The 23,363-nt window shown below is 42.3% G+C and overlaps 1 protein-coding gene across 1 annotated transcript; it reads left to right on the top strand.

The window, feature by feature from the left end:
- The first annotated feature begins 2,300 nt into the window (after nucleotides 1–2,300).
- Nucleotides 2,301–4,615, top strand: LOC136523133 (uncharacterized). Its single transcript, XM_066516911.1, has 5 exons — nucleotides 2,301–2,926; nucleotides 2,994–3,206; nucleotides 3,268–3,345; nucleotides 3,405–3,716; nucleotides 3,789–4,615. Exons 1-5 carry the CDS (start codon nucleotides 2,546–2,548, stop codon nucleotides 4,482–4,484), a joined length of 1,680 nt encoding a protein of 559 aa, XP_066373008.1. The 5' UTR covers nucleotides 2,301–2,545; the 3' UTR covers nucleotides 4,485–4,615.
- Nucleotides 4,616–23,363: the final 18,748 nt, after the last annotated feature.

Genomic DNA, 23,363 nt, shown 5'->3' with positions numbered 1-23,363 from the left:
GCACTTTGGTCCTGACAACAGCAATACGCCCGGAAGTCACGGCCAAGAGGTACTCACACGAAACTCGAGGATTGCCGAAGGTCGCACTGAAGCGATGCAGCTCGCCGAATCAATGAGAACTCGTAAAGAGAAAATAATGCAAATTGACGAAGTCGCCAAAAAGTAAGTAGATGCAAATGAGAGTAAAAATTGGTTTTGATATTGATTGATATATCTAATTACATTGCCTCTCACTCCATATTTATACCCTGATCTAAAGAGACACAACCAAACACAACTAGGACACCAAGCCCATATCTAAGGAAACACGTGACTCTTACATGAATCATACTCTAACAAATATAGAAAAGGAAATCAACTCCTATCTATTTCCCTGTCCGCCTCAATTACGATGGAAATCTCACCGTCCTCCTTCCCATCGGCATACCCCCTGTTTCATCGGCAGTAGTCCTCAAGTCTTCCTTCATCAGCATACTCCTTGTTTCATCGGCAGTAGTCCTCAAGTCTTCCTTCATCGGCATACTCCCTGTTTCATCGGCAGTAGTCTTCAAGCCTCCCTTCATCGGCATCGACAATGACACCTTCAACCTCATCGGCAACGCCCGAGTCTAAATCAACCTCTCCATCGACCATCACCAGCTATCGGCAACCATCTTTACAAGCTGGCTTTCATCGGCTATCAAGTATACAGTAACTTTCCCCTTGCCGATTAGTCCACTCCGATCATTTTGACACGTGCAAAAAACGGTGTCAACACATGCCCCCCAATTTCGGAGTATAAAACCATTAATGCTCCGAAATTTACTCCAGATTACCGTAACTCATTCTCCAAGCCAAAACCTGATCTGTTATCAAATCCAATCAAATCTAATCCTGATTCACGCACTTCAGTAAATATCGCACAATCGCCAACCACTCTTGCCTTGATTATGGTTAAGATACCGAAACAATAACCCATCGGCAAGATCTTAACATGATAATGCTGTCATTTTCAGAATTAAAATATCCTGTACCGATATCTCTTCCAAGTCATGATTACTTGCCATCAACCCATCTGTACAATCCCCTGATTATCGTGCGAACAGTTACCATATCCATCTGAACCACTTCGACCTACATGCGCGCGGCATAGAGATAAGTCCAAAATACCCCTACTCCAAGCGGCTTATAAATAGATTCCTCCGGAACACTCGTCTTCTACCCTCAGACTCCAATCTTTGACATTTTCTCTTTCCGGCGGCGACTCCGACGAACCACTGCACGACCTCAACCAACAAGAACCCTTCTCCAGCGTTACCTCAAGTCTCCGGCTCGTGCCCTCATCTTCCTCAAGATAATGGCAATCAACTTCGACGTCCCCGCGGTTCGCTCCACTTCCATTACCTTTACTTTGATTCCCCTAGTTTTTGCAAATCCATACAGTTGGTGATTTCTTTCTTTTGTTCTCCGGATCCTTCAAACTTAGGAACTGCGCAACAAATTAGTTATTCCAACCGATCAGCCGCATGTCCAATGCCTAGGACCAATGGGCAACCCAGATCCAACCGATCTGATTAATGCAGAGGTTAACAGAATCCCCTTTAGAGCCCAAAATTTCTCTCTGAATTTATGGAAAGACACATTTCGATCTTGGCCCAAAACCACCAAAGGGTGGAAAGATTGGTACTTGAGGGTTAATAGATCGATGCAAGTATACTGGGCAGAACGGAAGTTAGACCAATGCATTAGGTTATCTATTGCCGATATGCAGAAGAATGAATCGATGATGATTGCAGCTGCTTACTTCTGGTCAGACACAACAAACACTTTTATGTTTGGACATGGCCCAGCTACTCCTACACTTGCCGATGTCCACATGCTCACTGGCTTGGATATTTCAACTGCCGATGAAGGCTCCATTTATGGTAGAAAATCTGAATATAGGGTGAATACCCGCAACATCGGCGGTTGGACGGGATACATTCAAGAATACCAGAAGACTGGGACACTTAACCAGAGGGAACATGCCACATTCTTGAATATGTGGTTAGAAAAATTTATCTTCTGTGGTCGATCAGTAGGACCAACCAACGCCTTCCTCCCCGCAGCTGAACTTTTGGCTAATGGTGTAAGGTTTCCTCTTGGCCGATACCTTCTGAGCTCCACTTATCATCTTCTTCATCAAGTGTCTCAGAAACTTTTGCTTGGCGAACCCATCGGCAACCTAGGAGGCCCGTGGTGGTTTATCAACATGTGGCTGAATGCCCATATGCACAAACGTCTGCAATGGGACTTTTTTGCCCAACAATTCCCACGAGAAATTGCTGAAGACCATGTGCTTGGGGATGATGAATCAGCAACACGCTCACCCCTCAATTTTGGTGAAGCCATAATTGTCCTTCCTGGAACAGAGGCCAATGAAGACCAGATCGGCAGATTCTTCCAGAGCCTCTACAATGGTCTTTCTCGTGATCATAGGGCCTGGGTACCTTATATTGACGAAGAAAACAGATTCCCCCTTCTTTTCAACTTTGCCGATGACACTCTGAATCAGGATAAGGAACTCATGATGGCCATCATTACTCCCAGGGTAATCCCAGTAAATACATTTGGTAGCGGGAAAAACACCAGCATTACGTATGAATTTTACAACCCATCGGCAGTATCCCGTCAATTGGCTTTTGGGCAACTGCCAATCAAACTTTGCTTTGCCGATGTGATCAAACCCAGGGAAACAATTACCTGCGGAACAGATTGGAACAAGGTAGTACAACTCTCCCCCGATGCCGATACTACAGATGTTGATATATCCACCTGGACGCCAGTATCTTTCATCACCGAGTCATATAAGCAATGGTGGCGAGAGTGGAAGGAACAACTGTTTGCAACATCTGTTCACACATATCGGCACATGATCGACCCTGAATACGCCATTCCCGATGACGCAGTAAGTTCCTTTTAGCTCCCTTCCGCTTTTTCCTTTCATATATCGGTAACTAACTCTCTCGTGACAGGTTAACAACCCAGCACCAACTATGAGCAAAAGTGGGAAACCCTTCGATCTTCGGCCTGTTTCCCCGATATCACCGATCGGCTACAACGCTCCCACCTTAGCCGCTTTGACTCACCAGAAGATCCGTACCAAGACCATCACCTCCAAGTCCAAATTGGCTACAGCCAGGGCCACTCCATCGGCTGCTGCTACAACCTTGGTCAAGGCATTCAAGGTAACAACCTTGTTTATTTCTACTCATGCCGATCACAAACTATATTAACATTAATCACCAGGGGGTAAGAGCTGCTGCTGGATCGTCATCGGCAATTCCTCCGATATCAAGCACCACTTCTTTTGACGAACCTTCAGAGGTATCTTCTTAACTTTACATTTTATCTGTTAAATATCATACCTTACACTTGTTTTGCAGCAACAATTGGGTACATCGGCAAGCGTACCAGATGTCCAAGCTTCACAATCAACAAGTGCCGATGCCCTCCAGCCAATCGTTGCCGATGCCCAAGCAAAGCGCAAAGCTTTAACAGATGCTGAAGCACAGCCAAAACGACAAAGGTCCATGCCGATCCCTACATCTGCCCCAATGTCATCGGTCATCATACCTCAAGAGCCAACCACCGATGAAGTCACAGAGTATATCCCATCGGCAAGCTCAACCGATCCCCCACACGACATACTCCAGGTTGCTTCCTCTAGTCAAGCACAGGAAATCGCCTTGAAACAGGTAAACCGATTAACCTAGCTGATTTACAATACTCATACTTATCCTTAACTGACCTCCTTTCCTTTTCCTCAGGAACAAGACTCCCCAAACAGCCTATTCTCCTTCGCTATTGACGTCTCTGACGATGATGGAGAGGAAACAAGTTCTTCCCTTGCACTGGGAACAATATCGGCAGAAACTAAGTCCAGGTTGGAAGCTCTCCTGAACTTGCTACAGCAGGATACCGCCCAACTGGTAGATGACTCGGACCCCGCAAAGGCAATTTTCAAAACAATCCGTGGCCAGGTCCCTGCCGATGTTGAAGAAGTACTCTTCCCAGCAGCCCATTTAGAGAGTCGCCAACTACAATATCAACGGGCTGCTCAACGTATTGCCGATAGAGCAGCTCAGGCTCAACTCAAAGAAGAGATGCTACAACTGAAACAAATTGCCGATGAGAAGCACAAGGGCATCGGCAACTTGCAGACTTCGGGTGCTGAACTTAAGCAGAAAATCTTGGATTTATCAGCAAGGAAGATGGCTCTATTGGCTGAATTGAAGGAAGTCGATGCAGCCTTAACTCATGCTCAACAAAAAGAAAGCCAGCTACCCAATGCCATCAAAGCCCTTCAGCAAGAAAGAGATATCCAGGCTCGCAAAGCTTTGGCCATGAAGAAAAAACTCAAGCCTGTGGAGGGTACTGCCGATGACGATATCAAAGAAATGGAGGAAGCCGAGCAGATTCGCCTGCGTGCGATATTAGCTATCCAATCCTTGTTGAACTTGTAATCTTGTTTATTGTATCGGCACTTTATGAGACATTGACATCCTTGCATAATTCTAGCCGATAGGACTGTTATCGGCACTTATACTTTTATGCATCCATCCAGATACTAGGGTAATATTTCTTTAAATATTTTCCATTTAATGCTCTAGGAAACACAACCCCTTCGAGGGTTTCTAGAATATATGCGTTACCAGGAACAGACTGATTTATCCGATATGGACCTTCCCAATTAGGAGACCACTTTCCAAACTTTGAACTTTTAGTCCCAATCGGTAAAACCAATTTCCAGACCAGATCTCCATCGGCAAACTCCTTTATCTTCACCTTCTTGTCATACCATCTGGCTACTCTTTTCTTATTTTCTTCGATGCTAACTAAAGCCCTTAACCGATGACCCGCCACATCTTCCAACTCATCCTTCATAAGGGTATTATAATCATCGGCTGTCAGCTGATTTTGAGAACGTATTCGCCTAGAGCCAATTTTAATTTCCCAAGGCAATACTGCATCGTGTCCATATACTAACTGATAAGGCGTTACTTTGGTTGCACCATGACATGACATCCGATATGACCACAAGGCTTCATTTAATACTGTATGCCACCTCCTAGGATTTTCTTCAATTTTGCGCTTAATGAGTTTGATGATCCCTTTGTTAGAAGCCTCAGCTTGACCATTAGCTTGAGCATAATATGGAGAAGAATTTAAAACTTTAATTCCCATACCTACAGCAAACTCATCAAATTCTCCTGATATAAACATAGTGCCCTGATCGGTAGTGATAGTCTGAGGAATACCAAATCGGTAGACAATATGCTCTTTCACAAAATCAATCATATTAACCGATGTCACCTTTTTTAAAGGAATTGCCTCAACCCATTTTGTGAAATAATCGGTAGCAACCAGAATAAATTTATGTCCTTTACTCGATGGCGGATAAATCTGACCAATGAGATCAATAGCCCATCCCCGGAACGGCCACGGTTTGATTATAGGGTTCATAGCCGATGCAGGCGCTCTTTGAATATTACCAAACTTTTGACACCCCTGACATCCTTTAAAATATTTAAAACAATCTTCAAGAATAGTCGGCCAATAGTACCCATTCCTTCTGATCATCCACTTCATCTTGAAAGCCGATTGATGCGCCCCACACACTCCTTCATGAATTTCACCCATCAAGCTTTTCGATTCATCACTGCTAACACATCTAAGTAAAACTCCATCTATAGTTCGATAATATAATTCATCATCGAGGAGCACATACTTAGTAGCTTGGAACCTTATACGTCTCTCAACCTTTCTATATGGATCCTTTAAATAATCGACAACCTCCTTCCTCCAGTCATCGGTATCAACTGCCGATGTTAGCACTTCCTGAATAGGCTGATACCCTGAAGCATGCTGAGCTAGTCGATTAGCTTCCTCATTATGCAACCGAGAGATATGTTCAAGACGAAAATCTCTAAATCCTTTCAACAATTGCAAACATCTTTCATAATACGAAATCAAAGCTTCACTTCGGCATTCATAAATTCCAGTCAATTGATTTATAACTAGCATAGAATCACCAAAGATTTCAACAGCATCGGCACGTATCTCCTTCAGTAATTCTAACCCTTTTATCAAGGCTTGGTATTCAGCCTGATTGTTTGTCGATGTAGCAACAATCGGCAATGAAAACTCATACTTCCTTCCTTGAGGTGAAATCAACACAATGCCGATACCTGCTCCTTCACCGCATGTGGAACCATCGAAGAAAAGTGTCCAAGGGGCAATCTCCAGAGAGTCCACTGTATTACAATGCTGAGTAACGAAATCAGCCATAACTTGCCCCTTAACTGCCTTGGTCGATTCGTAACGTAGTTCAAATTCTGATAATGCTAAAATCCACTTGCCGATTCTACCACTTAATATCGGCATTGACAGCATGTACTTGACTACGTCGTCTTTGCATATGACCGTACATTCGGCAGATAACAAATAATGTCTCAATTTGACACAAGAAAAGTATAAACATAGACATAATTTTTCGACGGCCGAATACCTTGTCTCAGCATCCACTAATCTTCTGCTCAGATAATAAATAACACGTTCTTTCCCTTCAAATTCTTGAATAAGAGCTGAACCAATAACAGTATCATCAGCTGACAAATACAACCTGAAAGGCTTCCCGTGTTGAGGTGGAACTAGCACTGGAGGATTTGTTAAATATTTCTTAATTTCATCGAGGGCTAACTGCTGCTCAGCTCCCCATACAAATTCCTGATCGGCCTTCAATTTAAGTAATGGACTGAAAGCCTTGATCTTACCCGACAGATTAGATATGAATCTTCTAATGAAATTAATCTTACCGATCAAAGATTGCAATTCAGTCTTATTGGCAGGAGCAACCACCTTGTTAATTGCATCAATAGACTTCCTACTGATTTCGATGCCCCGCTGATGCACCATAAAACCCAAGAATTGACCTGCCGATACACCAAATGCACATTTATTAGGATTCATCTTCAATCCATGCTTCCTTGTACACTCCAGTATCTTTCGTAGATCGGCTAGATGTTTTGTGATATCTCCAGACTTAATCACCACATCATCAATGTAGATCTCTACTAATGTGCCGATGTATTCATGAAAAATAAAGTTCATAGCTCTCTGATAAGTAGCGCCGGCATTTTTCAAACCAAACGTCATAACTATCCACTCAAACAACCCCACATGACCTGGACATCTGAAAGCAGTCTTGGGAATATCTTCTTCAGCCATGAATATTTGATTGTAGCCTGCATTACCATCCATGAAGCTGATAATTTGATGTCCGGCTGCAGCATCAATCAACAAATCAGCAATCGGCATTGGATAGCCATCCATCGGTGTGGCTTTATTGAGATTCCTGAAATCAATACAAACACGAAGCTTTCCATTCTTCTTATAAACAGGAACCACATTAGAGATCCACTCTGCATATCGACACTGCCGAATAAACTTTGCCTCAATTAATTTAGTTATTTCGGCCTTAATATCAGGAAGTATATTAGGGTTGCATCGGCGCGCTGGCTGCTGATGTGGCCGAAATCCAGATTTGATAGGTAACCGATGTTCAACTACCGATCGGTCTAACCCAGGCATCTCAGTATAATCCCAAGCAAAACAATCTTTATACTCTTTTAACACATCAATTATTTGCTGCTTACACTTGGAATCTAACTTAGCACTAATAAAAGTAGGTCTTGGCCTATCGCCATCACCGATATCTACTTCTACTAAATCATCTGCCGATGTGAACCCTTGACCTAATTTTCCATCATCGGCAAACCTATCCATTAAAACTCTTCTTCAGAACCGACTGCTTGGATCGGTGGAATTTCATAATCAGCAACTCTAAGGAACTCTTTTTCCCAAGCTTCTCCTGATATGCATTTAGTTCGCTCATAAGTATCTGACTCTGCCGATGCGATGATATAAGAAGAATCACCAGGGACAACCTCAATCTTATCCCCAATCCACTGTACGAGGCATTGATGCATTGTAGAAGGAACACAACAATTAGCATGAATCCAATCCCTCCCTAGAAGCAGATTATATGCACCCTTGCCGTTAATAACAAAGAACGTCGTCGGCAAGGTTTTGCTGCCGATGGTCAATTCAACGCATACTGCCCCTTTAGCCGGTGACACATTGCCTTCAAAATCTTTCAGCATCATATCGGTTTTGGTCAAGTCTTGATCTCCCTTACCAAGTTTCCGATACATCACATAAGGCATAATATTAATCGCAGCCCCTCCATCAATAAGTACCTTAGACACAGGCTGCCCATCAACTCTGCCCTTCACAAACAAAGCCTTAAGATGCTGTCTCTCGTCATCGGTAGGTTTCTCAAAAACAGCCATCATTGGATCTAGTGTCAACTGAGCTACTTGATCAGAGAGAACAACTTCTTCCTCATTATCAGATAGTGCCAAAAATTCCATCGGCAACATGAATACCATATTAACATCTGCCGATGGACCCTTATTTTTGTGTTTTACCTGCCACTGCTGATGACCGGACCTCTCATTGGAGGAATTTTCCTCTTGGTATAAATCCTCCTGACGCTCATGTTGCATCCTCCTTCTCTATGTCTTTGTTAGACCCTCCGGGCACCATCGAGGAAACTTGGTTTTCCAAACCGGCTGATAACAGGTCCTAGTCGATTCTACACGGCGTATATTAGGGTCCCTGTAGAATATTTCCTCATCAGGAACTCTTGCATTTGCCATTTCCTCAAGCTCCTCTTGATTCCTTGGAAAATATCCAGCGCGTTTACCAAGCCTTTCATGTACACTAAGTCTACCCCCCAGCCGATCATGCACTGATGCTCTGCTTCTGATCGGCTCATTGATAAATAAACCCTGATTGCCAGGTTGAAATCTTCTTTCTGACCGATTGACCCCATAATAACCATTGCACTCAGGGCAATTTTCAACAGTTGGCAATTTAATACCTTCTTCCCAGCAATGGATAAAAAACGGGCACCTCCAATGATCTTTATGCCGATGCCATTCTTCCCGACGTCTTTCTTCTTGCTGTTGTTGATATCGATCATTACGCTGACGCCAACCCTCCTGCTGCCTTCGATGAGTAATCACAATGCCAGGTCGAGGAGGTTTTTTGGAACTACTGCTTTCTCCCAGCAAACCCTTACTTTTTGCATCATCGGTAGTTATCCGATGTTGGGGATCCACTGATGCGTTTTTCTCAGCAGCCTCGGACGTCAATACCTTGGTCTTCCCTTTGGCCTCCAACAGTATTTGCTGGAAAAGGGTGTTGATCAATTTTCATCGGCCTTTGGGCATTGGAAGTACCAAACTTAATTCTCCCAGATTCAATAGCCGATTGTAACTGTTGCCTGAACACCTTGCACTCATTTGTACTGTGTGAAGTTGCATTGTGCCATTTGCAGTACAAGATCTTCTTCAACTCTTCTGCTGATGGGATCACATGATTAGGTGACTAGCTTAATTTGGCCCTCTTGAAGCAGAAGATCAAATATTTTGTCGGCCTTGGTGATATCAAAGGTAAACTTTTCTGGCTCTTTTTGACCAAAGGGACAAGATATCGGCTTTTTATTCTTAACCCACTCAGCTAAGCCGATAACTGGTTCTTCATCAGAATCAGAATCTCCTACTTCTTCAACAAATGATACCTTTTTACTCCAATTCTTTTTAGGTTCAAAAACCCTAGTATCTTGATCAGAGATCCTTTGCACAAGATGACTGAGGCTTTCAAACTCCTGAGAAGCATATCTGTCTTTAAGATGTGGCAATAACCCTTGGAAAGCCAGATCGGCAAGCTGCCGATCATCCAGCACCAGACTGTAGCACTTATTTTTTACATCTCGTAGTCTTTGCACAAAGCTCTCTACCGATTCATCATTGCGCTGTCTCAATTTTACTAAATCGGTAAGCTTCTTTTCATGGATTCCAGCAAAGAAATACTTATGAAATTGTTTTTCTAGATCAGCCCAGGTAATAATAGAATTTGGTGGTAATGAAATGAACCACGTAAATGCCGATCCAGACAAAGATGATGAAAATAATCGAACTCTTAATTCATCTCTGCTAGCTGCCTCTCCACATTGAATAATGAAGCGATTGACGTGTTCCATTGTTGATGTGTCATCTTGCCCAGAGAATTTAGTGAAATCTGGTACCTTGTACCGATTTGGGAGAGGAATTAAATCATATGCAGGAGGATATGGAGTCCGATAAGAATAAGTATTGACCTTGGGCTTTATCCCAAACTGATCCTTCATAATTTCTGCTATCCTATCGGTCCAAAAAGCATCAGCCTCCTGATGACGAACTGGCTGAATTTCTATAGGAAGTGCCTGCTGATATCCCTCCACATATCTTTGTGGCCCACGATCTCCAGCAATCGGCATATTCGCCGTTACTTGTGGTCCATTAACCTATTGGAAAGGATTCATCGGCTGTGCTACCGATGCTTGATTCTGGACACCAGCTTGCATATAACCCTGTTGAATCCCTGCAATCTGTTGATTTTGCTGAACTGTATGTTGAACAGGTAACTGTCCTGACCAACCATTATTAGAACCCATCGGTACAAAACTTACCGATGGCTGGTAATTTGCTGACATTGTTGGATAATTATAACCAGCTTGAGGCATAAACTGAACCCCAGTTTGACTCATAACAGGGGCTTTCTGCTGCATCGGCAGTAAGCTTGCCGATGGATTTGAACTGGGCAGTTTGAACCAAAGGCATCTGGAAACCCCCTGGAGTTGGTTGCACAGTAGTTGCTGTGGCATATTGAGGCACTTGGGCCATCGGCGAAACAGCCGATGGTATAGGAGCTTTTCCTACTGCGTCAAACACTTGAGGTAATCCAGGATTGAAAGCAGATGACTCCGGAGGCATACCATATCCCCACCAATTAGTAGGAATCTGGCTATTCTGAGACACAGGGCCTGACATAGCTGATGCCGATAGATCTGTACTAAGCTGAATTCGTCCTCCTGGTAGTACCGGATCTGATCGTATCGGTGTAGATTGAATATTAGGTAAGCCTGCCGATACTGGAGAAGAAGTAACTTCTGTACCCACAACGGACCGAGGGAGCCGATGGAGTATTGACAGATGCCGGCTCTGGTTGGTGATAGGCAGGCCCAACATAATGCGGTGACGCTTGTCCTTCTTTGAGAGTTCGAACCACAGCATTATGAACAGTATTGGATAACACATTGGAATGATTAATCAAAGCATGATTTACTGCAGAATTAACCATCTCTTGAAGTTTACCAGGATTAGAGTCAAAGGTAACCTGCCGAGGCAACGACAAATCTTGCTTCTGGATGACTTGTCCACTCTTGTTCAGGCTAAACGATTTCAGACAAAGCTGCCTGTATTCTTCTACGGCCTTTTCCATAGCCTGCCTCTGCTCTTCCTTAAGATCTTCTTCTGATACCGCGATAATGTTCCCCGCATCGATCTCGGAATTGAACATATTGATCGGATTGGTTTGTCCCACCGGGCGTGCCAAAAGATGTGTTGATGCAAAAGTGGATCTACAAACACAAAGGGCTAATACCCGAATCGATATCCAAGGCGTGCCAGTCGATTTGACCTGTTAATCGACAAGGATGAAGATACGAGCACTTTGGTCCTGACAACAGCGATACGCCCAGAAGTCACGGCCAAGAGGTACTCACGCGGAACTCGAGGATCGCCGAAGGTCGCACTGAAGCGATGCAGCTCGCCGAATCAATGAGAACTCGTAAAGAGAAAATAATGCAAATTGACGAAGTCGCCGAAAAGTAAGTAGATGCAAATGAGAGTAAAAATTGGTTTTGATATTGATTGATATATCTAATTACATTGCCTCTCACTCCATATTTATACCCTGATCTAAAGAGACACAACCAAACACAACTAGGACACCAAGCCCATATCTAAGGAAACACGTGACTCTTACATGAATCATACTCTAACAAATATAGAAAAGGAAATCAACTCCTATCTATTTCCCTGTCCGCCTCAATTACGATGGAAATCTCACCGTCCTCCTTCCCATCGGCATACCCCCTGTTTCATCGACAGTAGTCCTCAAGTCTTCCTTCATCAGCATACTCCTTGTTTCATCGGCAGTAGTCCTCAAGTCTTCCTTCATCGGCATACTCCCTGTTTCATCGGCAGTAGTCTTCAAGCCTCCCTTCATCGGCATCGACAATGACACCTTCAACCTCATCGGCAATGCCCGAGTCTAAATCAACCTCTCCATCGACCATCACCAGCTATCGGCAACCATCTTTACAAGCTGGCTTTCATCGGCTATCAAGTATACAGTAACTTTCCCCTTGCCGATTAGTCCACTCCGATCATTTTGACACGTGCAAAAAACGGTGTCAACATCCTTTCTTTAGACATTGTTGGAATGAAGGTTTGAAATTGCCTACTAGAAATAATTGCCCAGAGTGCAGCAAGCAATATTGGGAGTTTAGGCAATCTCAAGCCAACCACCGATATATCCATGCTCGAGATGAGTATCATCATAATAATATGGATCGACGCTTAAAAAATAGAAGTGTTCATGATCAGCTTGGGAAGCGAGTTGTTGATCAAAACTGGGTTGATTATGAAGAAGATTATAATGAGGAAGAATATGTTTGGCAAGAAGGGCAATGGTGTCCAGGAGGTTTGACAAGAAACCAGAAAAAAGGGTACAACGCCTAAGGATTAGAGAGCTAGAACAAGCTCAGGCATCTGGTAGACATAAAGTGTGGCGTGCTAAACAAATAGGTGATAGGGGTCAACCATCGGCTAATATTCAAATGACTTTTCTGTTGCCGTCAGAATTTAGGGCTCCAGCAGATCAAGAAGTCTATTTAGATTTTGATGAATTGGAGTATGAGGAGATAGTTGCCAAGTTGACAGTGATACAACAGGCTATATTCGATAAGCCAGTCAAGCATTGGCACTTAAAGGCTTTATATGTAAAAGATTTTGTTGATGGAAAGCCAATGAGTAAGATGTTGGTAGATGAAGGTGCTTCTATCAATCTTATGCCTTATACTACCTTTTTGCAAGCTTAGCAAGGGACCAGAGGATTTGATTGAGACTAACATGGTGCTTAAGGATTTTGAGGGTAACGCATCTAAGACCAGGGGGCAATGAATGTCAAATTAACAATCGGAAGTAAAACTTTGCTCACCACATTCTTCGTCATTGATGGAAAAGGTTCATACAGTCTACTCCTTGGTCATGATTAGATTCATGCAAATTATTGTGTACCATAGACCATGCATCAGTGTTTGATTTAGTGGCATGGAGATGATGTTGAGCTGGCCATGCTGATGATTCTATAAGTACCGCAACAACCGATCCAGTATATTGAGAACTAGAAGACTTCGAGTGTTTTTTTGGCAAGCTATGGGATGGAGGCTTCATTAAGATCAATGATGAAAGCCAACAACCGATCCAAGCAATTGGCTCTGAGAGTTTGTTTTAATGGATAACCTGATAGATGGTACAGGTGGTAAGCTAGGGCATGGCTTCACGTCGGCCGGTGAATTAAAGGAAATAGACATTGGTCATGAAGATAGGCCTAGGCTGATGTATGTGAGCGCTAAGTTGAATCCTGAGTACGAGTCAGAGTTGATAGATTTATTAAAGGAAATTTAAAGATTGTTTTGCTTAATGAGATGCCTGGCCTAGATTGGTCAATTGTTTAATCTTTGGTCTGAAGAGTTCTGGTGCAACCTATCAAGAAGTGATCAATGGAAAATGTTTGAAGGAATATTATTCTAATGTTTGGATCAACACTTGATAGCCAATTTGTTCAGTCATTGACTCTAATAGCCGATACCAGATGGGTATCGCCTTCAGCTCAGAATTACCCCAAAAGGGGAAAAGCCGATACGAGATGTATCTGTCGACATAGAATTTTTGCCCCATGCCGAGGACACACGTAGCAAGCTGGAAGGGTCCGCTCGATGGAGCAGATCCACCTAGCTTCAGCACAGGGGTGGTCGATCCTACATGATCCTCCCGAGACGTGCCAGTCAATTTGACCCTGCAATTGACAAGGAGAGAAAGTTCATCAGTAATTAAGGGCAAAACTTGCCGGTGTTGCCGGACAGTCCCGAATGTGTGGCTATGAGAGCCGATATGAAAGGGGATCGACTAAATAGTCGATTCCAGTATATTCATGAGAATAAATCAATTAGAGCTCATGGGGTTGTGTAAGAAGAATCGGTTATCATTCAGGATAAATATCATTAATTGAATAGATATTAATCAATGGCAATAAGATGTCAATAATGATCGGTTTGTGCTGAGCCAATGATTATAATTAACCGAACCCCTTTTTATATAAAGAAACAATTCAACACCACTTAACCATTTAATAAAGATAAATCTAATGAACATGTTAGATCTCATCTATCATCATGACCAGTGGGGCATGAGGCAGAATCATGCAGGCCGTAGAAATAATAATAGACTCGACGACCCTAACTCATTACTAATATCAGTGGAGCATGAGGCAGAATCATGCAGGCCATAATACAATAATAAGATCATGGGGCTAACATATCTTTCAACCTATCTTTACTTCAATAGTCTCGTGATGTGAACTGTTTATGAAAGCGCTCGATATCGGCTAAAACAGCCGATTCAGGCATAATGCACAGTTAAAGTCATGCCTTACCAGGAATAGATCTACTAAATATCAATCCCCACTCCATGGTGCTAACAGTGGGGTGTGAGGCAGAATCACACAGGCCATGATAATGGGCCATGGAATGGTTCTCTCTAGCCAATAGATCTACTCAAGACGCAACATGCCTTAACCACACGTTATGCACGATCAAGATTGACGTAAAATAGCCGATAAGACATAACTCATCGTTTAAGGTGTAGATTGGATAAGTTTTAGGTTAGCAAATGATGGGTCAAATAAGATATAAGGCCGATCTAAATCAATCTCAATCGGGCAGAATGATATTGCTGTAATTAGATAAATAATGAAAGCAATAAGTAATATTGATAACTTAATGAATCTACCAAAGACTGCCATTCTAAGGTAGAGCCGATAACTTAACCTTGATCTAATTCAAGCAGTGGGGTGTGAGGCAGAATCACACAGGCCATACTTGAATTAAACAAGAGTTGATAACTAGCTTATACCAAAGCCACAGTGGGGGTCGATCGGATCGATGCAGCCATATGAACAGAGGTATAAACCATGACGGTACTTATAAACAAGCAGTGGTGGTTGACCAGATTAATGCAGCCATACTCGCTAAAGAACTTGCCAAGATCTACTCTACTCCTACTCCTAAGGGGTGGCCGGAGCTGAAAAAAGTAATTGACTTGTATTTGGATTGATTGATTCCTTTTTACAATAGTCGGGGTTTGGTATTTATACCCGGGCCCTGTGCATGACTCCTGTCTAAGCATGACTTATTACAATTTTTGCCCCTAGAGAAAACATTCCTAATTTAAGATAACTTGGACTCTAATCTTTCCCTTTTTGTAGAGTTCGGCATGCTTCGTCCTGGCGCCGAATGTAGCCTCTGTTGTTATCTGTGGAAAGCCGATTCCATTTTCTGCATCTGAATCAGCTAGTCCCGATCTACACATAATTGATTCCTTGGTGACATGATCTTGGGAGCTTTCGGGTCCCTATAACATCTTCTTCCAAATTTTGGTGTAAACACATGCCCCCCAATTTTGGGATAAAAGTAATTTTATTCCAAAATTATCATGTCTGTATTCCTGATTGGTCCACAGTCATGGGTAGAGAACCTTGATCTAGGGTTAGCTATTTGTCGCCGCCTGCGTCCACCCATGAGCCTGTGCCTCAAAACTTTTTACAAGAGCGTCACTGCTTCATGGGCACTTGGATTCATCTTTCCAGGCCAGCTATAAATGCCTATCCGACCCTGGCGAGAGCAACTCAACAATTTAGCCATGCTTTTCTTCCATCTACTCCCTCGAGTGCTCCCGGTTCCACTGGACCCTCCATGGTCTATTTTATGAAGATTTTAAGCGGCTAGAAAAATTCTTCTGCATAGGGCGATTGTATCGCTTATTCTAACGCCTCGTTGGGCAAGAAGACCAGCCATTGTGGTTAGAAGAATTCTTGTGATATCACCTGAGTCTTCTCTCCATGCTCACAAGGTTGTTCTAGTGTTTGCAAGAGCTAGAAGGTGTGATCATCTTCTCCTTGTTGCTCCTTCAAACACCCATCGGGACAACCTTAGGCTTCTTCCCAAAGTTCCTCAATTTATCAAGAAATCTGTTGAGCATATGTTAGGCGAGTGAACTTTCTTCTTTTTCTAGTATAATTTATTGATGGGCCGATGCGACTTGGTTCATAATGAGTGTCCGCCTTGTGGAAATCTAGACACCCTTTAATCCAAAAAAGTTCTAGTGGGTTAATCTCTGGTCAATGTATCCACCCCACGATATTTTGTAATCTAGGGAAGTAATAAATTTGAGTTAGTTATCTCTTCATTATCCATCCCCTGAATTTCCGGAGTGTTAATCCATTTCCATTTTCCGATTTCAATTTCACACCTCCATCGAAACCTATCTTCTTGCTTTCTCGGGCTATATATACGGGCTATGTCCTTTGATCCGATCGGCAATTTCACTTTTCGGACCAAGTCTCCTTTGAAGAATTGCTTAATCTTGACATTTTTATTATAATATTTCATAACCCTCAGTTTATTGGCTTTGATATTCTCAAGATCACGCAGTCGAAGGCAACTCAAGTCTTCCAAATTGTCTATCATAAGATTCTTATAAACCTCAGCTGACAAATCATTCTGTAGTGTAACACGCCTCGATCCAGTCTGAACTTCCCAAGGAAGAATGACATTATGGCCATACACAAGTTTGTAAGGTGATGTTTTAATTGATCCATGGCAGGCCATCCTATATGCTCATAGTGCTTCATTTAGCGTCGAATGCCACTTCCTTGGCTGTTCCTCGATCTTTTTCTTGATCAGCTTAATCATAATTTGGTTGGACGCCTCTGCTTGACCATTAGCCTGGGCATAGTAAGGGGAGGAATTCAATAGCTTAATCCCCATACTGGCAGCAAAATCCCCGAACTCTTCTGATGTGAACATTGTCCCTTGATCGGTAGTTATAGTTTGAGGAATCCCAAAACGATACACAATGTGTTCCCTGACAAAATCAATCATGTTCTTTGATGTTACTATTTTCAAAGGAATTGCCTCAACCCATTTAGTGAAGTAGTCTATTGCTACCAATATGAACTTATGTCCTTTGCTTGAAGGTGGAAAAATCTAGCCAATTAAATCAATTCCCCAACCTCGAAACGGCCATGGTTTGATTATTGGATTCATGGCCGATGCGGGCGATCTCTGAACATTACCAAAACGTTGATAGTCCTGACACCCTTGTAATATTCAAAACAATCTTCCAGTATCATTGGCTAGAAATATCTAGTTCTACGAATAATCCATTTCATCTTATAAGCCGATTGATGAGCTCCACATATCCCTTCATGCACCTCACCCATCAACACCTTAGCTTCTTCTTGGTTCAAGCACTTGAGCAATACCCCATCGACCATTTTATAATATAACTGATCATCTAACAAAACATACTTAGCTGATTTATACCTTAGCTTCCTGATAACTTTCCGAGATGGATCTCTAAGGTAAGCGGCTATTTCAACTCTCCAATCATCACTTGAGGTTTCACTACTCAAGACTTCTTGAAACACTCGATATCCTGATGCACTTTGAGCTAGATGGTTAGTTTCTTGGTTTTGTGCTCTCGGAATATGTTGGAAAGAGATATGAAGAAATCCCTTGAGTAACTTTTGGCACTCATCGTAGTATCATTTCAAAGTTTCTTCTTTGCACTCACATAGGCCGATCAATTGATTAATAATTAACTATGAATCTGCAAATACTTCAATTGCTTCGGCCTTTACTTCATGAAGAAGTTGCAGACCCTTGAGAATAGCTTCATATTCCGCTTGATTGTTTGTAATCATTGGCTCAGTTGGAAGAGCAAACTCAAAACTTGCCTCCCAAGGCAAAATAATAACAATACCAATGCCACCACCCTACTTGCATGATGACCCATCAAAGAACAGCATCCACGACATTGGCTCTACATAACTAATGCTTGGCTTGTGATGTTGGGTGATAAAATCGGCCATTACTTGTCCTTTGACTGCTTTAGCCGATTCGTACTTCAAGTCGAATTCTGATAACACAAGAATCCACCTTCCCACTCTTCCATTCAGTATTGGCATTGATAACATGTGCTTAACCACATCAGCCTTGGAAACAACTGTACACTCGGCCGATAATAAGTAGTGTCATAATTTAGTGCAAGAGAAATATAGACACAAGCATAATTTTTTGGTGGGAGAATATCTTGTTTCCGGGTCCAGTAGTCTTCTACTTAGATAGAAAACAACTCTCTCTTTTCCTTTAAATTCTTGCATCAGGGCCAATCCAATTATCTTGTCATCAGCCGATATGTACAACTTAAATGGCTTACCTTGCTAAGGAGGGACCAGCACAGGTGGGCACTTCATAAATTCTTTTATTTCTTCGAACGCTTTTTGTTGTATATTACCCCACTTGAATTCTTAATCATTCTTCAACTTCAACAAGGGAGAAAATGGCAGGATCCTCTCAGACAAATTCGAAATGAATCTTCTGATGAAATTAATCTTACCAAGCAGAGATTGCAACTCTATTTTGGTAGTCGGGGGAACTGCTTCATCAATGGCTTTCACGCTTTTCTGACCAACTTTGATTCCCCTCTCATGGACCATGAATCCTAAAAATTGTCCGGCTGATACTCCAAAAGTACACTTATTAGGATTCATCTTCAAACCATGCTTCCTCGTGCATTCCAAAGTCTCACACAAATTAGCCAGGTATTCTTTGTATCCTTTGGATTTTATCATCACATCATCGATGTGGATTTCAACAATCCTACTGATCAACTTATGGAAAATATAATTCATCGCCCTTTGATAAGTCACACCGGCATTCTTTAGTCCAAAGGTCATTACAACCCACTCGAATAGACTGATTGCGCTGGGGCACCTGAAAGCGGTCTTTGCTATGTCTTCTTCAGCCATGAAAATTTGGTTGTATCCTGCATTACTGTCCATGAAGCTAATAACCTTATGCCTGGCTGCTACATCTACTAACATATTAGCTATCGGCATCGGATAACCATCCATAGGTGTGACTTTATTTATATCCCTGAAATCAATGCAAACTCTCAATTTTCTATTCTTCTTGTATACAAGGACAACATTCGATATCCACTCTGCATATCAGCATGGTCGGATAAATTTTGCTTCCAATAACCTTTCAGTCTCCTTTTTGATATCATCAAGCACGTTTGGGTTGAATCTCCTCGGAGCTTGTTTAAATGGACGATATCCAGGTTTGATTGGCAGCCGATGTTCAACAATTGACCGATCTAAACCAGGCATCTCATAGTATTCCCAAGCAAAGCAATCTTTAAATTCCTTTAATAAGTCAATTAATTCCTGCTTATACTCCGGATCCAACTTAGCACTCACGTACGTCGCCCTAGGTCTATCTCCAGGACCAATATCTACTTCTTCTAATTCATCGGTCGACGTAAAGCCATGTCCTAGTTTCCCGTTTGTACCATCTATTGGATTATCCATTAATACAAATTTTCAAAGCCTACTGCTTGGATCGGCTATTGGTTTTCACCATTGACTCTGAACTCTGATGGCAACAGAAAAACCATTTGGATATTAGCTGATGGTTGCTTTCTATAGGCTATTTGCTTGATACGCCACACTTTAGTTTTACTAGATGCCTGAGCCTGTTCCATCTCTTTATTCCTTAGGCATTGCATCCTTCTCTTTTGATTTCTTGTTAAACCTCCTGGGCACCACTGGCTTTCCTGCCACACACGCCTTCTTTTAGTGCCTTCTTCTTCATGATCAGCCCAGTCCTGATCAATGACTCTTTTTCTAAGCCAATCTTGAACATTTTTATTTTTTAAGCACTGGTCCATGTTATTATGATGATATGCATCTTGAGCACGAATAGACCGGCGGTTGGTTTGAGACTGCCTATACTCCCGATATTGATTGTTGTATTTTGGACAGTCATGTCTAGTAGGCAATTTTAAACCTTCATTCCAGCAATGTCTAAAGAAAGGATAATTCCAATGTAATTTGGCTTGTTCCCTTTCATACCTTTCTTGCTTCAATTGATGCTGGTACGCTTGATCTTTTAACCACCTCTGATAATCCTTTTCCTTCTGCCACTACCACTTATTCAACAGAATCCGAGATGTGACCCGTGGCTTCATCATCTCTGCTCTTAACATCTTCCCTTGCTCGTATCGGCTCTTTGCTCGGCACAACGTCTCCTAATTTCTCTGTACTCGTCAACCGATATTTGCATCTTGGGATCGACTGTTCTAGCTTCTTTTGATTTGGTTGATGTTAGGACCTTAGTTTTTTCTTTGAATAGCCCAGCATCAACCATGTTTTGATCTCCTAGGAAAGGATTATCATCAACTTTCATTTTCTGAGGCGTATCAAATTTGAGCCTCCCCTACTGAATAGCTCTCTATATATGCTGCCTGAAGATTCTGCATTCGTTAGTGGAATAAGAAGTAGCATTATGGAACTTGCAGAACTTCTTATTCTTCAACTGATCAGGGGGCAACATGACATGACCATCGGGCAACTTGATCTACCCTTTCTCCAGCAAGAAATCAAAGAGTTTATCTGATTTGGTGACATCAAAGTCATAGCTCTCCTCTACTCCTCTTCCCCAAGGATTTAGCACCATCACTGTCTTCTTGCCCCAATTCCATTCAGCTGCAGCAACCTCTTCTTCTTCATCTTCATAGCCGTCATCGACTGAATATGGATCATAAGCTTCGGCTACTGAGGTACTCTTTTGGAATCGGGTATCTCTACGCATACTCTGAAATTGGCTATTAAGCGCTGCTACTCGTTGAGCCAATTGTCCCAAGTTGTCAAATTCTTGTCCCAATAGCTTTTCTTTCCACATCGGTAGCATTCCTTGAACAGCCAAAGTAGCTAGTTGATCATCGGCCTAGTTTAAGGAGAAGCACAAGTTCCTAATCTCTCGAAAGCTCTGACGAAATTCAGTGCCCGATTCATTAGTCTTCTGTCTTATGGTTGTTAGATCGGTAATCTTCTTTTCTCCAGTCCCAGTATAAAAATATGTATGAAACTTCTTCTCCAGGTTAGCCCAATTGGCAATGGAATTGACTGGCAATGATGAAAACCAAGTGAAGGCTGGCCCTGATAAGGACAGAGAGAAGAAACAAACTCGATGGGCATCTTCAACTGATGCTTCGCCTAATTGTGTAAGATACTGACTGACATATTCTATCATGCTTGTACTGTCTTGGCTAGTGAAATTAGCGAATTCTGGAAGCCTATAATTTGTTGGAAGAGCAACCAAATCATACCATTCTAGATATGGGCGTTTGTACAAAAAGGTCAACCCTTTTGGCTTCAGACCGAACTGATTCTTCATTATCTCAGTCACCCTCAGCAATAACTCATTAGCTTGCGGATTTGGATTCCTCTGTACCTGCTGACCCATCTATGAATTGAAATCCCACGTGCCTTGATATTCTGGATTTGGCATCATGTGGAGGGTGTTATAATCTGTGCAATAGTGATATCTTTATCGAATCTCAATCTACTGAGTCCTTTGTTGGCTTGCTTCTTGAAGTCTCTGATTATAGATATAAGGATCTATATCTCTACTGATCCTTTGAACTAATGGTGCTATTTTTTGAGCCGAAGATGGTATGTGGCCCGATGCGCCAAAATTGATCACCTAGTTATGACTGTGCTCCGCCGGCTATTGCACATGCTGTACTGGTGGTCTAGGATGGTACTATATTTGATTTGCAGTAGTTCCTTGAGTTTGTTCAGATGAACCCTAAACTATGTGGACATCACCACTACCAGCCAGTGCTGCTTCTTGATGGCTAGTACCGACTTGATTGGTCCCCTAGGTCGATGGATCTGGAATGTCATAATAAGCCGGTCCGCCTTGACCAACTGGAAATCCATGAATCACCTCTTTTAAGGCGTTATGGAATACGTCCATGAAAGCTTCATTGCGGCTCGACATGGCATCACGAATAGATTTGTCCACAATCTCTTTAAAGAAACGCCTGTCTTCAGCTTCATTTGTGTCCGTCTGCCCGTGTAACAGAACTCTTGGTAGTGGAAATTTCTGAACAATTGTGTTGTCATGTGTTTTGGTGTAGGACAACAAACATTTGTTTTGAAACTCTTCTATGGCTTTGCTGATGATACCCTTATCCCCATCAGGTAGATCTTTATAATGTAGCATAAGGATGTCGTCGTTGTTGTGAACCACCATGATGATTGTGGTGTCTCACCGGGCGTGCTAGAAATGTGTGTTGACATAGAATTTTCGCCCTATGCCAAGGACACACGTAGCAAGCTAGAAGGGTCCTCTCGATGGAGCAGATCCGCCTAGCTTCAGCATAGGGGTGGTTGATCCTACACAATCCTCTCGAAACATGCCAGTCAATTTGACCCTACAATTGACAAGGAGAGAAAGTTCATCAGTAATTAAGGGCGGAACTTGTCGATATTGCCGGACAGTCCCGAATGTGCGGCTATGAGAGCCGATATGAAAGGAGATCGACTAAATAGTCAATTCCAGTATATTCATGAGAATAAATCGATTAGAGCTCATGGAGTTGTGTAAGAAGAATCGGTTATCATTCAGGATAAATATCAATAATTGAACAGATATTAATCAATGGCAAAAAGATGTCAACAATGATCAATTTGTGCTGAGCCAATGATTATAATTAATTGAACCCCTTTTTATATAAAGAAATAATTCAACACCACTTAACTGTTTAATAAAGATAAATCTAATAAACATGTTAGATCTCATCTATCATCATGACCAGTGGGGCATGAGGCAGAATCATGCAGGCCGTAGAAATAACAATAGACTCAACGACACTAACTCATTACTAATATCAGTGGAGCATGAGGTAGAATCATGCAGGCCGTAATACAATAATAAGATCATAGGGCTAACATATCTTTCAACCTATCTTTACTTCAATGGTCTCGTGATGCGAATTGTTCGTGAAAGCGCTCGATATCGGCTAAAACAGCCGATTCAGGCATAACGCATAGTTAAAGTCATGCCTTACCAGGAATAGATCTACTAAATATCGATCCCCACTCTATGGTTCTAACAGTGGGGTGTGAGACAGAATCACACAGGCCGTGATAACGGGTCGTGGAATGGTTCTCTCTAGCCAATAGATCTACTCAAG

The sequence above is a fragment of the Miscanthus floridulus genome, chromosome 18, assembly GCF_019320115.1.
Source record: "Miscanthus floridulus cultivar M001 chromosome 18, ASM1932011v1, whole genome shotgun sequence".
In the NCBI taxonomy this organism is placed as follows: Eukaryota; Viridiplantae; Streptophyta; class Magnoliopsida; order Poales; family Poaceae; genus Miscanthus; species Miscanthus floridulus.
This window is presented reverse-complemented; position numbering and strand designations above follow the sequence as displayed.